Source organism: Lipophrys pholis (assembly GCF_963383615.2).
Source record: "Lipophrys pholis genome assembly, chromosome: 5".
NCBI lineage: Eukaryota > Metazoa > Chordata > Actinopteri > Blenniiformes > Blenniidae > Lipophrys > Lipophrys pholis.
Genome location: NC_137628.1, coordinates 16,775,460 through 16,792,390, shown reverse-complemented (window position 1 = coordinate 16,792,390; position 16,931 = coordinate 16,775,460). Strand labels below are relative to the sequence as shown.

The 16,931-nt window shown below is 40.9% G+C and overlaps 2 protein-coding genes across 2 annotated transcripts; both read right to left on the bottom strand.

Moving 5' to 3' along the window:
* Window positions 1-1,526: 1,526 nt before the first annotated feature.
* On the bottom strand, window positions 1,527-11,851 carry jpt1a (Jupiter microtubule associated homolog 1a). Its single transcript, XM_080464638.1, has 5 exons — window positions 11,667-11,851; window positions 8,002-8,144; window positions 4,735-4,832; window positions 3,769-3,796; window positions 1,527-3,295 (listed from the first exon to the last, which is right to left on the bottom strand). Exons 1-5 carry the CDS (start codon window positions 11,720-11,722, stop codon window positions 3,162-3,164), a joined length of 459 nt encoding a protein of 152 aa, XP_080320764.1. The 5' UTR covers window positions 11,723-11,851; the 3' UTR covers window positions 1,527-3,161.
* Window positions 11,852-13,102: 1,251 nt separating this feature from the next.
* sumo2a (small ubiquitin like modifier 2a) lies at window positions 13,103-16,544 on the bottom strand. Its single transcript, XM_080462667.1, has 4 exons — window positions 16,323-16,544; window positions 15,239-15,370; window positions 14,417-14,488; window positions 13,103-13,653 (listed from the first exon to the last, which is right to left on the bottom strand). Exons 1-4 carry the CDS (start codon window positions 16,341-16,343, stop codon window positions 13,588-13,590), a joined length of 291 nt encoding a protein of 96 aa, XP_080318793.1. The 5' UTR covers window positions 16,344-16,544; the 3' UTR covers window positions 13,103-13,587.
* Between the last annotated feature and the right edge of the window lie 387 nt (window positions 16,545-16,931).

Below are 16,931 nucleotides of genomic sequence, written 5' to 3'. Positions count from 1 at the left end.
AACGTGAGGAATTGACTATACTTCAGAGGTCCCATTAGAAAAGGTTACATTTGCCAGTGATCGACTGGCACATTAGGTACTGATCGTGTTTCATATCAGACATCTCAACACATGCGTAAGAACAAAAACAAACATACTATATTGCCGAAAGTATTCACTCACATGCCTTCACATTCTTAAACCATAGGATTTAATATGAGATCAATCACCCTCTGCAGTTATAACAGGTTCAACTCTTCTAGGAAGGCTTTCCACAAGGATTAAAAGTGTGTTTATGGGAATTTCTGACCATTTTTCCATAAGGGCATTCGTGAATTCAGACAATGATGTGAGAAGAGAAAGCCTGGCTCTCAGTCTCTGTTCTGATTCATCCCAAAGGTGTTCGATCAGGTTGAGGTCAGGACTCTGCAGGCCAGTCAAGTCCTTCAGCATTCATGTCTTCGTGGACCTTTGCTTTGTGCCCTGGTGTTGGAACAGGAAGGGACCATCTCCAAACTTTACACCTGGTACAATACAGTCAGGCAAGGCTCATTCTCCTGCCAACTGCCAAACCCTGACTAGTCCTAGGACCGAGGACCACACACTATTGGAACAGCTTTGTTCCTGCTGCTGTTTCTCTTTTTATATACTTCACTTTTAGGTCTCTCTCATTATTTATTTCTATTTAAAGGAAGCCCGACCTGGTTTAACTTAATGTCCCTTTGTGACAGGTTTTTACGTTATCCTGTTAGTGGTTCTTATAATTATTTTGCCAGTACCTCGTCAATATCGGCGCTTTGTGCTGTTTTTACTGTCCTGTTTTAAATGTCTGAAGAGTCAGACCCTCTCTCCTGCTGCTGCAGAACAAATCTACATATAACAGTCAAGTTGACCTTTGTCCATCAGATTGCTGGATGGAGAAGATTGATTTGCACTCCAGAGAGCATGTCTCCGCTGTTCTAAAGTCCAGTGGTGGTGTGATTTACCCCATTGCATCCAACACCTTGCATGGCACTTGGTGATCAGTGCAATGCAAACCCTCCATGAAGCGTTCTACGCATTGTTCTGGCCCTAATCTCATCACGAGGTGTGAAAGTCTGTTGCAGTTGACTCTGCAGAAAGTTGCTGACCTCTGTGCATTTTGCACCTCACCAATGCTGATCCCTCTGTAATTTTTGTGGCTGACTTGCTGTTGTTCCGAATCACTTCCACTTTGTTGTAGTTCCACTAACAGTGACTAATAGAAATTTCTTCTTTCATTGGTGGCATCCGATCACTGTACCGGAATTCACTGAGCTCCTGAGAGTGACCCGTTTTCTTCACAAATGTTTGTAGAAATAGCCTGCATGCCAAGGTGCTGGATTATATACACCTGTGGCCGTGGAAGTGATGGGAACGCCTGAATTCAATCATTTAGATAGCTGAGCAAATACTTTTGGCAATATAGTGCATTTCCAGTGGGGTTATTCCGTTGTAGATCAATTTCAAGCCAATCAGACGCCACCCTTCTATACTGATATATATTTTTAAACTCCAATTCAGCAAATACATTCACAAACTAGTTTAATATGAAGAAAAATCCATCTAAAAGTTCACACACCAGCTGATACGATGATCTTTCAGATATCGTTTTATAATGATTGATCTGAAATGGAACAAAGTGTGAAGCAGGAGTGAGCTTTTGAAACAAAACATCCTTTGACATGGATCCTGACTGATAACGCCCTATATGTAGATCACAACAACAGCAAATACACCCCATGGTCAAAATTGATTTTAATGTTAATTTCGACTTGTGCCATTTCTGGAATTCAAATTTCTGCAGTGACTCATATCCAGCGACAGGAATCGGTATAAGATGCCAACACACGTCTCGCATCTTAGCACGGGTACGAGGAAGAAAGAAAGAAAGAAAGAAAAAACACCACAGGAAAGACCATGTGTGTAAAATGTAGACTTTCTTCCATGACGGCAGGTGGACGCTGCGGCCATGTGCAACTCAAAAGATCAGAAGCAGTTTTGGTTTGACTAATGTGACACACAATGTACAAATAAAGACTTTCAGTGAGCAGGATCAAATGGATAAATGGATAAACCATTGAAAAGAAGGCTGGGCTGTCATAAGGTCACTTGTCAAATCTAGGATGGGTTTCACCAGAAACACTGGAGAGTCAGGACCAACAACAATCCATTAGACGAGTAAAACTAAATTGGCCTTAATGACACTGGTAGGATGCAATAAGGAAAACCCAACCTCGTTTGATGTTGTAGCCTAACATAAACAGGCGCACTTTCGTGTAAAATGTTTTTACCTATAAAAACACGGGGCACTCAAAATCTGCACTGGCCTTACATCAATCTAAAGTTAGTGACTACAATATAAAAAAAGGCTTGTTCGGATTTTGATACCTGACAAGGGACCCACGGTTCTCATCTGAAGACTGATGTCTGCATCTTCCAGATCAAAATTACAGTAAATTTATTTTGGCTACTGTGTGGATAGTAATACTATAATCAGTAGAAAGATTCCAACTTCATGCAACAACAGTACAACAATTAGTCCACAAAAGAACCAAAAAGTAAAAAAAAAAAAAAAAAAAAGAAAGAAAAAGAAAAAAAGAAGTAAAAAAAAAACAAAAACAAAACAAAAAAAAAAAAAAAACAATCTTCACAGCTATGTTTCTTCTCACATTCATACGTTACAGACTGGACATGCATGCAGGATGGGCTGAAAATGAACACAGTGCAAAAGGCTGGTTTTTGTTTTCGCTTGTGTTCTTATAACTGCTTGTTTAATCACCTGCAGCTTGTTGCTGTTGCAATGAAGTCAGGGGACAAGTACCACTGGTTGATATGAGAACTATGAGCCTTGTACCCTTCCTGGCAGGTCGAACGCATTTCGGGGGCAAAGGCAGACCTTGAACCATATACATAGAAATACATAAAGTGCTTCTGTCAAAATAAACAAACAATAAAAACAGTACAAAACAGTTTTCAAAAGAGAGGTATCAAAACAATGCACTTGGGGATGTGGAGGAGACCGGTGCCTGCTGGACTTCAGAGGGTTCCTGTGGTACAGACAAATGAGCTGGGGCTTCTTGTTTGGAAATAAAAACAATGGATGAGTTCAAAGACGAGTGGAGATAAGGGGGTGGGGGGGGGGGTAGGGGGCTGAGGAGCATTCAGCCGAGGATGAGGCTGGACTTGCCCCCTGGAGGATTTCGGCGGCCGGATGGTACTCCTGCAGCGGGTTCTTCAGCCTGAGGCGCCTCCTCCTGGTGCTCTACCACTGGTTCCGGCTCAGGAGCATTGTTTCCTGGAAGAAGACAAACAAACCACTTGCAGGCTGCCATTTCGCATTGTGAAATCTAGGCTGGTCAAGTCTGACAAGTTCAACCAAACCAAACCACAAGACAAACACCACGTGAACAATAAAACATGCGACACAGGCATGTTTGTTACTTTGGTTTTTCCCACCACCTTGCCAGTATCACTGATGCTAATCATTCCAGTATTCCTCCTACCAGAAGCTATTTAAGATTTACTTTCCTGTTTCTCAACAATAATTAGGTTCCACTTCAGCAACCTACAGTCATGGACACGTCTAAAAATGTATTACACTGTTAAGGATATTGAAGTGTTGACGTCTTCCACTCTTGTGTTTTTTTTTTTTTGTCCGGTAGGTATGAAAATAGTATGGAAATCATGTGCAAATATCTGCCAACTGGTGGAGAACAGTGTTTATGGACAGTAAAACTGCATCACGTATTGACAAAAACAGCTGCTTACCATTGTCACGTACAGAATTTTCTCCATCCTGAAAACAAATCAAAACAAATAGTTAAGCCAATAGTCAGCATTTTAACTGATACAGGAAAAACAAATGCTACACCGTCAGTCCTGATAAAGAAAATGTATGCGATGAATCATGACTGCCAACTACGTAAAGCCTTCTTATAAAAATACTGAGATAATCACACGTGATAACCAAACTGGACTCTAGCTGACTCTTGAGCGACTGATTGAGGGACGAGTAATGTCAACAGGTTGATAATGAAAGTGAAATGGCACTTAATTTTAAACCGTCACTGGGTGCAATCACCCTGTGAAAATGTTAGTATTTCCACTAAAAGCAGCTGGATGCCTCTGTATGCTCACACTGCAGGAAGCATCTGTTTTTGATGGCTTCCCCGCCAAATTGTTTAGAGGAGATTGAACTCGATGGGATACTTCCCTTGTGGCTCCAAAAACAAAGTAAATCATTCTTTAAATACTACGTCATACAATGGGGGCGACAGGTCAAAGACACAAAAACATAGAAATGCAGTGAATGTGCCTAAAAGTAACAGTCGTGGAAACTTGTTGGCCAAGTACTCATATTCAAGTCCTTTTACGTTGTAAAAATGTGTTATTGATGCTTGCCCGGTATCAATTGATGTCATTTGTATTGTCAGTGATGCAGAAGGGAGTTTTCTGAGGTATTTCAAGAACAGTGGTCCGTCTGCTCATCCAACAATCTATTCACACACAGATCAACACACAAATTGTGTTTTCATCCCTTCTGAGACGTGAAGTTGACTCCACTCCACCCATTCCCTATTGTCTTACCTTAACTACTATTTGGTCACTGTCACTTTAACCTGACCCTACATATAGCCCGACATCAAAACATGAAGCACACACACAAGCACTTCATGTGGCCCTGGGTTTCACTTCATTTCTGTCCACAGCTCATGATTGGAGGCAGGCTCTTACTGTGGCGAGGTTTTCTCCAGAGTGATTGGCGGAGGGATTGGCTCCTCTCCTCAGAGGGGCTGAAGACTCGCCACACAGCACACCTGTGGGCTTCCCACCTGGAAGATTAAGCACAAAGTCACATCGAAAACAAGACAAGCTCGAGTAAATAAACGTGATGTGCAGAGCCGTTTCAGAGTGGACCAACGTGTCGGGCAGAGTTGTGTTGTTTGATGCAAAGAGATTAGTTGGTTTCAAGGCGTGCCTGAAGCAAACGCGAAGACTCAACATCCATCCACCTCCTGTCCTGCTTTCTCCACGTCAGGCACAGAAGGCCCGCTCGCTACACCCTGAACTGGTCCCCATTTCAGCAGAGAAGCAACCAGTTGTATATTTTTCCACATGGTTATGTACGATCATCATAGAATATCTCGCTCATTCAAGGAGCACAATGTCCTGTTTTAATTGAAACCACAAAGTTCAGTGTGTGTGGGCGAGTTGTCCTCGGACTTTTTGAGACAAAAACTAAGGCTCTTGTGTTTCCTTTTCTTTTGCGAGCTAATTTGCTTTACAAAAGGGACAACCCCCTCTCAAGCGGAGTCTATAGTTGGACTGACTTGACGTTATGGCCTTTCTGACTTTTCTCTGTAAGCAAGTTTCTTTATCCCAAGTTGAACAGTGTTCCAATGTGCTGTTGGGAATTTTGAGACGTTCATACTGAAACTATTTCGGACAATAACTTTAATCCCACAGATGCAAACTATTCAGGAAAAGTTGCAGTCACGTCCTGCTGTGTATGGGCACGCCACACACAGCAGGACGTGACTTCATTTGAGAATAAATTGTTTCTCAGAAGTACTTTCAGTCAGAATGTGAGTGGTACTATCAATCATTTCAAAATATTTCAGCATCTGACTAGGATATGTATATTGATTACATTTTTAAGAAGTTTAGATGTTGAAGATTCTGGATTTTTTTATATATCTTTTTTTTTAAATAAAGATTGCTTGATGCTCAAAAACTTCTCCAACAGAAAGTTAATAAACATATTTTTTTTAAGTATTTTTAATTTAACATGAAAATAATGTTAATGTTTTTTTGAGCAGAGCGCACTCTGAAGGGGAGCTGAGGTCCTTCGGAAAAAATAATACTATATTGATCATCTTGTACATTTATTCTAGGGAGATGGATTATGCTGGAACGACTTGCTTCTTTTAACAGTGACATTGTCAAAAGATTTGTCACGGATGGAACGTCATTACAGTTTCATTTCATTACAGTCCAGGCATGACTGACCTCTGATGTCATTCTCAGTCAGCTTCCAAACATTTAACAATGGGACAGGTGGTTCAGTCACAACTGGGAGAAAAGAAGGAACCCTAATGATAAAAGTCATGTTCAGTTTAATCATATGTTCTTTACCACCGACCAGAGCAGCCTCCTGAGAAAAGTCAGCTATTTGCATGGGGGGAATGGTGCTGAAACTTTAAAAGTAGAGATAAATACTTTCTATGTTCAGAGTAAACTATATCTGTTTCTACATGACAGAGTGCGACAGAGCGGCGTCTCACTGTAACAGCTGTTGGAGGCCATGGCAGCAAAGTCAAGACCGATAACTACACAGTGACCCCTGAAGAATATAATCCTTCGAATCCTACTACACAGATTTGCTCCCCATTTATTCAGGGATCCAAATCTGTCAGGATGAGGTGAGCATTCATCTCAACAAACAAGAGAGGCCGAAGGAGGAACTTGTAGCCGGTCTGTATGAAATCACGAAAATGATTGCCGAGGCCAAAGCTTCACTTCGATCAACGAGTGAAAAAAGATTGACAATGTCAGATGGAACTATGTAAACGCATCAATATGAAATTTATCCGATTACTGTGTTCCACAACAAAAAAAGGGGACTTTAAAGAAAATTCTCACAGCTTCTTTTTTTTTTTTTTTCCAAACAAATGTACTGAAACCATTACACGCTAAACTTTGTCAAGAAATGTTTGAGATGAGATAAATGCTTTGTCTGAAATGCTCACCGAGAATGATTCAATCTGTTATGTTGTGATGTTTATTTCTGGCTCCTGTTGCATCTCTTGCACTGAGAGATTTGACACAAAATCCAGAGAAAGTTACCCGCTGACTATGCCTGTGCCTCCTGCAGAGTTCTCTTTGGGGGAAAACCCATTTTGTTTGGGCGATTTGACATCTCCCACGAACTCTGAACCGACTGGGTCTAACAAGCGACTTCTGGTTCCCTTGAAATGCTCGCTCTCCGTTAGTCCGCCAACGATCTTTCTAGCGGGCGGGGTGACCTGATGGGAGGGATGGCGTGACGTAGTGCGCAATGCATTCTGGGCAGTAAACAAACAAAGCTAACTTAAGTAGAGAGAAAGGCGCTCATTGATATCTGGTCTGAAAACATGAACTTGAAGGATCTTTGTGGACCGTATGGTGGGTGGTTGTGGGAAACAGTAAAAAATACTTAAAGATCTGGAGATTAAGAGTCTTCATTACATGTTTTAATGTTTTTCGCTCATTTCTTTTAACGATTTGATGCATTTATCTTATTAACATATTTATTTTCTTTCTTTGTAAAGCACTGTCAATTGTGTTTGAATGGTGCTCTATAAATAAATGTGCCTTGCCTTTGTGGCGACCCATTATCGATGAGCTAGTTAGCCTAGCCACCACAGGCGAAAGAAGCGGTACTTTCCGCTTTCAGTCCAGACCAAACAATGAGCCGTGTTACTTCTTTAGTTCCTCTGGTCACTGTTTGTTTCGGGCAACAATTGCGTGCCATTTTCCAGGCGGTTTGATCCGATCTCAAAAGTGAATGTGAACGCCACCGAACCAAATGAAGGTGTGAAGCCGCCTGAGGCGTCACCTCCTCCAGAGTGAACCAAGTCCCGAACTATGTGAATGTGAAAGGCGTCTTTGCGTTCACACCTGCGTTGGACTGATGACCTGACCTGTTCAATGTCCACAAGCTTGAGGACAAATTTGGAGATTTTTTCCCCCCACCACATAAGTACTAAGGTTCAACTTGCTATGCTGACTTAAAACTATTCTCGGTAGCATGTGAAGCTTTGTTTTAGAAGTAGACCACGGCGTGCGGTGAAAATCTTCCCAAAACAAGATGAAGGTCAGCCTTGTCCTTCGCTCACATGCTTTCTGCTCAAGATCAGTTTTTCAGGATAAACTGCCAAAACACACGTGGATTATGTGACAAGCTGCTTCATTACCTTTAACCATAAAAGAGCACACGTTTAGAGAAGGGGCAGACTGTACCTGGTGGGTTGTTCCTTCGGTTAGCGTAGGGGTCCTCCGGCTCAGCAAAAACACTAGAGGCCATCTTGTCTTTCCGGACAGGAGGCTTCTCCTCATCGGCACCAAATGAGATGTTGGACCCGCCACCAGGAGGACGCAAAACCCTGGAAAAGGCACAAATCGGTTAACAGGAGTATGATGAGAGAGCTTGACGAATCAATTATAATAAATATTAAACGGAGTACAATATTGGAAATGGATCATTATATTACTGTTACTAAAAACATGCTACATCAAAAGTAAGAAAAATATAAAATTTATAATCAACATTCAGATACAACTATGATGAGAGAAACCTGAGGCAGCCCTTTTTTTTATTTTGAGGCAGCCTATTTAATCAAATTACCATAAATGAATATAGAAAAGCACATTCATGTAACCAGATTAGAGTTTGATGGCTCCCTCTAATGGAGGAATGCAGATGAATCATATTTATCAAAGTCCTTGTAGGCAGGAAGTCTGAACCAATTAAAACCATCTGGAGTCACAGGATGTTTACCTAATCTTCTTGTAATGCAGTTGCCAACAACTGAAGAGTTTGCAGATCAAAATACTATTGTGTAGATGTTGCTCAATACTAGGGTGTCAAACAAACAACCCGTAGGCCAAAATGGGCCAATCATGACTTTGTAAAGTTAAAAAACTGCAAGGAAAACATTAACTATCAGCTTTAATCTAAGTAACTGTTATTTCTGATCGACTCACTGTAGAATGCTCTTTTTGTGAGAGTAGCAGATAAAGCACAACACTAAGACCCGAGTAGAGTGATCTGTGGCTGCTGTGAAGTAGCTGTGGCATCTAAGCCAGGGGTGTCAAACACATTGTAGCTCCGGAGCCACATACAGTCCAATATCATCTTGAGTGGGTCAGACCGGTAAAACAGCGCCATAATGACCTTTAAATGTAAACTTTTCTTCGTTGTGGTGCAGAGTATACAAGATCACAAAAACAAACAATTGCAACTGAAAATGACTACAACCTCAACATAAAGCCAATGTTATTGATACCTTGTGACGCAAAATAGAGTGAAACCTTCAAAGAACTTCTCCTATAGCTGTTGCATTATGCATGATTTTACAAACTCATGGCTGCATGGCTCTGAGCAACAAGGTTGCTAGTTTTCATGGCAAAAATCACCAGTATCTCAGTTTGACTACTTTTAAGAAATGTGCCTTTAAGAAAAATGACATTTTCTTTGAAATCTTTATAATTTGCGTTGTGATGTTGCGGACCGGATTCGGGCCATGGTTTTGGCTGATGAGCCTTATGTTTGAAACCCCTGAACTAACCCTAACACTATACTGTGAGGAGTCATTTGTACAACATGCATGTTGAAGGACACAACATGCCGTCATTAGTGGGAAAGGTTTGAGAACAAGTCATTGTATTTTGCCTCAGTTAGCTATATTAAAAATGACGATAGAAGAAATGGGCTAAAAAGGGGGCCTCTCGTCATACTGCAACTTCTTTCACAAAGGTACTTTGATAAACTGAGGAAAGAGTATGGATTAGACAACAGTGAACTCTATAGAGTCCTCCAAGTCCGACATCACCTAAAGACCTTTATTTCTAACGGACAAAAAGTGTTTGAAAATCAAATACTGAAAGTTCTTGTAAGTGCTTACAGGGAAGATTCAGGGCTCAAAATAATTTCAAGATTTTATAAGGCACTTCAGGAGGTTAAAACAACAAGCACCATTTACATAAAACAAAAATGGGAAAGGGAAACCCAATAGCTGTATTACAGCGGAAGATTGGGAAAAGTGCTGTGAAATTCAGTGGCGGATATCATGCTCAAAATCACGGAGGGCATTTGGCTGGAAAAGTTTGAGCAGATTCTTTATCACTCCTGCCCAAAGTTCTCACCACACCGCCTCTTCTAGTTGTTGGAGGAACTGTGGAGCCCAGGAAGCCAACCACCTTCACTTATTTTGGGCCTGCCCAAAAGCAAGTTACTTTCTGGCACATGATCCACAAAGAAATAGTTGCTATAATTGAAAAACAAATTGAATTTAACTGGAAAGAACTCTTTTTCGGCTTGCTACAATCCACATCCACAAATGCAAATGCTTATTTGGAATACTGACTCTAGCAGCCAGAAAGGAAATAACAAGAAAATGACTTAAACCAGATGGCCCATCTGTTAGTGAATGGCATGATATCACCTATGTGATCTTTGTAACGGAGAGATTCACTTTCTCAATAAGGTTACAGAAAGCTAAATTTGACAGAATCTGGAAAGAGTGGAAAAAGTCCATTTCCCCAAAACGACCGTCTTTCGTTTGATTTATTTATTTGTCTGGTTTTTTTGTAATATATTCCACTTCGATTGCTCATTTTTGTAATTGCTTTATTTGTAAAGTACGCATTTTACAACCCCTATTTTCCTTTTTTCATACAGTGTAAAACACCCCATGTTCTATTGTGCATGTTCTGCATTTGTTATTCATTCTACTTTATTTAAAAAAGAAAAGCAGGATCACTACTAATGTCGACTTTAAGATGAAAGTTTTCTATTTGTTAAGTGACTCTAAATAAAGAAAATTAAATTAAAAAAAGAACTATACATTGACATAGCACCGACTCAGTCGTGTAAAAATATATTATACCATAAAACAGGAAAATCTGGAATTATTCATAAATGTACATTTCAGTGTTACTAAGCACACATTACTGACTCAGCAGACTCAATAACTAACTGTGCTGTAAGCAGATCCTGAACTAGAATGAATATAAACAGTTATATACCTCTTTATTGGGGACAAGGCTAAGATTTCATTTATCCTATAATCACACATTCATAGCACCTACTGGGTTTTTTGTGGCGATAATGGATCGTTGGGATCATTTTCGTTGGTAGATGTTTTAATCATTGAATAGTTTTGAACATGCATTTAATAAAAGACAGATGTGCTATTCTGGTATAAGTTGAGCGATGAAATAAAGCACGCATGCACATCAAGCTGCAAATGCTCGAGAGAAAAATAATCCAAAGCGTTGCAGTACTGTTCCCCTCGAAGCATGGGTTGATGTCAGGTGTGGCCAACTGTAGCATGGCCCTCGTCTCCATCAGGCCATATGCATGCCAGACTGAGGGATGTCTCACTGATCCTCCGGGTAAATCATCTCAAATCTCAGCATCCCACCCAAAAACCACAGATCCAACATCTCATGGCTAACAGACAAGAAATGGTTGGGTTTTTCTTTTTTTTTTCTTCCCCTTTACTCTGATGAGGGTGAGAGCAGCAGAAGCAGAGATGCAGGAGGCCTGCCGCCGCCTGGTCTGCACCTGCTAGCCGAGCAGCTCCTCCACAAAGGGGGAGGGAGCCTGCGCGCTATGTAGCGTGCTACAGCTAACGGTCCGTCCTGACGGACATGGCACGAAGGTGTGGTACCGACCCCGGCTCCATCCCACCACCGCCGCCGCCTCATGGTGGCCTCAACGCCATTTCCGAGCCAAGCAGCAGTCGCGGCTACATGCTGCGGGGGGTCACATTAAAGCTGTCCTTATATTAGAGCCCAACGTGCCCAGCGTCGGAGTGGAAGTCAGGAAGGATGCCCGGACTTGTTGTGTTTTACAGAGGCTAACGGGTTTGAAACAAAACGCTCTGAGCGACGCCTTTTACCTGGAACTGTTTTTAGCACCCGGCTCCATTCCTTGAAACGTCGTGGTAGTCGTCATTTTCTATGCACAAGATGTCGTATGTTTTGTGTTAATCTGTCAAGAATGCACTGGTATTACACTTTTCTTAAATAAGCAGCACTTCAGCACCTCATCATTGTCTGTCCAGCCTGGCTCCAGTCTGAGAGGGCCAGAGTCAAGCCGCTTTCACTAAAGGGCTTCACATCCGGGGGGGGTTTCAAAATAAATCAAATGCATCTCACAAACCCGAGTTAGGCCGTTGTTTAGGTAAAAAAAATTGTCAAATGTAACCGTATATCGTTATTGTATACGAGTCCACCGGCTAAGTTTAAGTTTATAATTCATTATTTGCCGTATATCAACGGGGGTTCCACGCTTTATTTTTAATGTGAAGGCCAAGTCTACGTATCAAACAGCTTTCTTCTTACATTTATATTTGTAACTTGACGCAGAAGCGAAGGATGCGGCTGCAGTCTAAGCTGCGCCCACAAGTAGACAGCTCATCCTCTGATTGGATCCTGATACATTACGGACGTCCATGATTGGTCAGATCGTTCAGACGACAGGTACATAGGTCTATATTTCAGCAGTGATCAGCAAACTTTTTTCTTTTTATAATTAATGGATCCTTTATAGAATATTGTTTTCAGCTAATTATTCTATGGACGGCTCCAATGACATTTCCTCTGCACAAATTATTTGACTGTGATAGGTATATTATATAGTCAACTGCAACCACACGTGACTTTCAACACTGTATGATCGTGTTCATTCAAGATTTTGCTGCACACTGATATCATGGCTGATAATTGCATCAAAACGAAGGTGGATTTGTCTTCCTAATCCACCCTCTAAAAAAATGAAAGGTTTATTGGTGTTCCTTCACCTGTATTCAACTGGGATCTGCTCAAAGTAGGATGAGGCAGTACACAAGACACATGAGAATATCAAAAATGTACATGACGAGTGTCTTTACCAAAATCTCATATCGACTGAGATCCAATTCTGAAATTTTGAGCCTCAAATTTTTTGTTGTCAGTACTCATCCTGGTTTCATGTGTACTGCAAATAGTGTCAGTATTGCATAAGTACAAAAGTGTTTCCTAGATTAACGATTGATGTCTAACCATATTAATTGGAAGACATGTCTGAATTTGAAAGACAGTTCAATCCAACATGTTATGAAGCTATGGCTATATCCTTCCCACAGTCCAAAAGCTTTAAATAGTCTGCAGAGGTGCAAATGTGTATCTATTGATCCTTCATATAACAAAAGCTAAGAGCAGTTGATCTGGTGTTTAAATGCATTTAAAAATATGTTACTGCAAAGGATTAACAAAACACTAGTCTAGTAACAGCCTCTGTACCCTGCAGACTAAAATTGAGTTAAGGGTGAAACAAAACAATTGGAGACAAATTAAAAAAAAAATCAATTTATTCCAATAATACATTTTAATAACAACAGATGTCAGTGAATTTAAAACATAGGCTTACTCAACAATGACATAATTCGATTGGAATCAAACCCCAATGACAGAGGTATGGAAAAAATGAAAAAAAAAAAAAAAAGGACCACAAATTTATTTTTACCAAATCATGTGCAGGGGAGACCCCCCAAAAAACAAAAATCTAAATAAAAGTCAAGCTTTTCATTCCAACAGCACACTAGACTCACTGCAGCTTAGAAGTCGTCTATACAGCGTTGTTGAATTGTGTGAAAATATGAACTAGAGTGTGATAAAACTATACGACTGTGCTGTTGCATTTGGGCATTTTGTAAAAGTTTTGCACTGAATGGTATCAACACTGGTCTCATGATCATTTGAAGACTGGGTATAACAAAGATGGTGTGGGGGTAGGGAGGGGATCATAGGGGAGGTAGGGGCATTCTTAGGAAACAGTCTTTAAAGAGGAGAGCCTCCGGTTTGCTGTTGGAACACATCGATTGTGTCTTCATCCTCCATTTCTAGCTGTAAGAAAAAGATGAAAGTTTGTTACAGTACAGCATTTGAAAAGACTTTATTTCAGTTTCTTCCAACCGATGAACACCTGATCCTCCACTGTCAACACGACCTTATTAGCACATCCTCCCTCATATTGCTCAGGGTGAGATTTGTCTGTCAAAATGAACTTTAATAAGGAATCTTAATGCACCGACTTCTTCTGTAAACACAAGATTAACCATAAGTTTGAATAGGTTTATAATTGTTCAATAGTTTTGCCATGTACAAAGCAAACAGTGTAAATTTGAATTACACACATTTAAATAGCTGGTGTGAAGTGCCAAGTTTAAGTACAGTCACTATTTGGCTTTCCATAACTATGATAGTGGCAAAGACCACACATTTACAATAATAATTCATAAATTCAGACAAAGCATCAAACCAGGATTATTAACACAAACCTCCCATACTGTGAGTCTTTTGCAAATAAATATAAAGGGCAAAAAAACAAGTCAGCATTTAACTGCTTGTGCCAAAGTAGAAATTATGGGCAAATTATTGCCTTTTTTATTGCCAATTACAACCTGCAATAACATCAATATTCATGTAAGGGTAATGAGAAATGTCTTACTGATTAAATACATTTTATGAACATATTGTCAATGTTTCAGAACAACCTACAACTGTCTAACTAAATGCATTAGGAGCATTAATCCTAAACAAAACCTGAACAGTGAAGTTGAACATGCTTTTATTGTGGTGAAAATATATCCAGAAGGTGTTGGATTACCTGTGAGGGTGTGTCTGTTTCATTGATGGGCTGACCGTCAAAGCGAAACCGTATTTGTCTCATCGACAACCCCTAAACAAACAAAACGTATGAAGTTTAATACAAGTAGAAATCAAACGTTTGCAGGTGACCGACAACATGATCTGCTCATGAGAATTTTCATTAGAAAATCAGCTTTTCCAAAATAAACATTTGTATCTGACAACCTGCCTTTTGCTCTTTGGCTGCCTAAATCAAGATCAAGATCATCAAGATGTAATCATACAATATTTCATGTGATTCTGTAGACTCTTTCAACATTGTTTACTACATAATAGAGTGTCTATCTGGCTCTAAGTCACTACAACTCTGTGGACAGGTGTTCTCTCCACCGCAGCTGGGATTTCAACCAAGGACCCAACACTCGGGGAGAAGCATAACTGTGATATACCACTAGGGGGAGCTCATGTACAGATTTTAATATTTCCCTGGATTCAACTAAAATAAACACAACTATATGCCACAACGTGTGAATAGGATTGTGTCACAGTGTAATAACCCCTTATCTGCTCCTGATGTTAAGAAGAATGCCCTAGGTCCACACAAAATACTGGAATGTATTTTCTCCAGGTACTGCGGTTTCCTACCACAGTCCAAAAACATGCGTTTGAATGAATTAGAAGCTGATTTGGACATTTTAAATAGCCTATATAGTCTCTGTGTTTTCCCAGTGATGGACTGGTAAGTAGTCCAAGGTTGACCCTCGCCCATACCAGCCGGGATCGTGATGGTGGATGAAGTGGTGTAGAAGATGTACGGACGGCCAAATTGTTTCACTCTTACCTGCCGTTCACAATACGCTTTCATCAGTTTGCTGAGAGGAGTGTGCCTTTTGATCTTGAACTGGACCACTGAGCCATCCTGTCCTGCCACCTTCAGGTTGATGTGCTCATTGTTCTCAGTCTTGACTCCCTCCTGAAAAGACAAACAAGTTCTCTTAATAAAAATAAAAATGAAAAAAAAAAAAATCTGGAAATTTCCTAAAGAGTAATCACGGGAAACTCTGCCTCCAAGTAAATATTATCATCCATCAAGGGTCACACACACACACACACACACACACACACACACACACACACACACACACACACACACACACACACACACACACACACACACACACACACACACACACAGAAAGAGTGCAGTGTATCTATAAATAACCTATTTTAAAAATCTGATTCATATGAGGAGTTAAAATAAGTCTGATACTCCTGATGGACATGCCTCACTGGATATAAGAGGTTTTGTGGACCAAACAGACGAAATAACTTCAGATGTTAGCTTTAGCATAAAGCATGCCAATGGACAATGGCCTGCACGGATGGCCAGAGGCCTAGCCACAGAGAAAATGCTGCTACGACTACAACATCAACAATACATCCTAGTCAGAAACGCTTAGTTTGGTGTAGTGACGGATACAATCCAAACAGCCAAAGTGTGATTGCGTTAATCTTCCGATTTTATCTTGATCGGTACATTGCGTCCGGGCCGGTCCTGTTGCACACAGTTAGCAGTTAACGCTTCCTTTCACTTCAGCCATTAATTCCGTTAACCCATTATGCTGTCACATAACTCCCCAGGCAGCGATACATATGAGAACACTCCGATGGTGTCGGTTACACTTATACAAAAAGACCAGAAAGAAGAGTTATGTTTTTGTCACTCCGGCCGCAATAGCTTATTATGCTACTTCCACCGCCAGCATGTTAGCTCACGAGCTAACGCGGCAACGCTGGTTGACGTTAATGGAGAAAGCAACACGGCCACTAATTAAACCGCTTTACGCGTCGTTGCATCGACTATCAGCAGGCTGGCTGTAAATCCACACCGTGTAGAAAACAAGAGCAGAAACGTCGCTCCTCACCTTGGGCTTTTCGTCGGCCATGGCTGCTGCTGCTGCGGTGCCGCTGTGTGTCTGCGCCTTTTCTGCTGCGGCTGCGCTGTGCGCGTGCGGTGCGGTGCGGTGCGCCACTTTGCGCCCGCTGCACTGCAGTGCGCGCGCACATAGACGACCCCCGCTGTCTCACACAAGTTCCTCTTTTAACGTGCATGCTTTTCCTCGATGTTAGCCCTCATCAAAAAACTCGCTGGACGAATTGTGAATTGTCGATGTGTTAATGTAAAGAAGCCCCTGAATCAATTTAAAGATGACTAAGTTGTCATAAAACAGGCATTAGAGACTCATCTGTGACTTAAACTTGCCAGCCTTTGCATGTGGGTTCTCTCTGTTTGGAGTTTGCATGTTCTTCCTGTTCATTGTCTGAAAATCTATCTTTTATGTTCACATGAGTTACATAACGCTGCACTATGGTGAATTTGGTGAAGTACTTAGTGTTTGTTTGTGCACTATGGTGAATTTGGTGAAGTACTTAGTGTTTGTTTGTACTTGTGACTAAAATGTAGATCGGATCACATTTCATTTCCAACTGATGCAGAAAATGCAGAAGTTTCTGAATCTTCACACACTTATTTT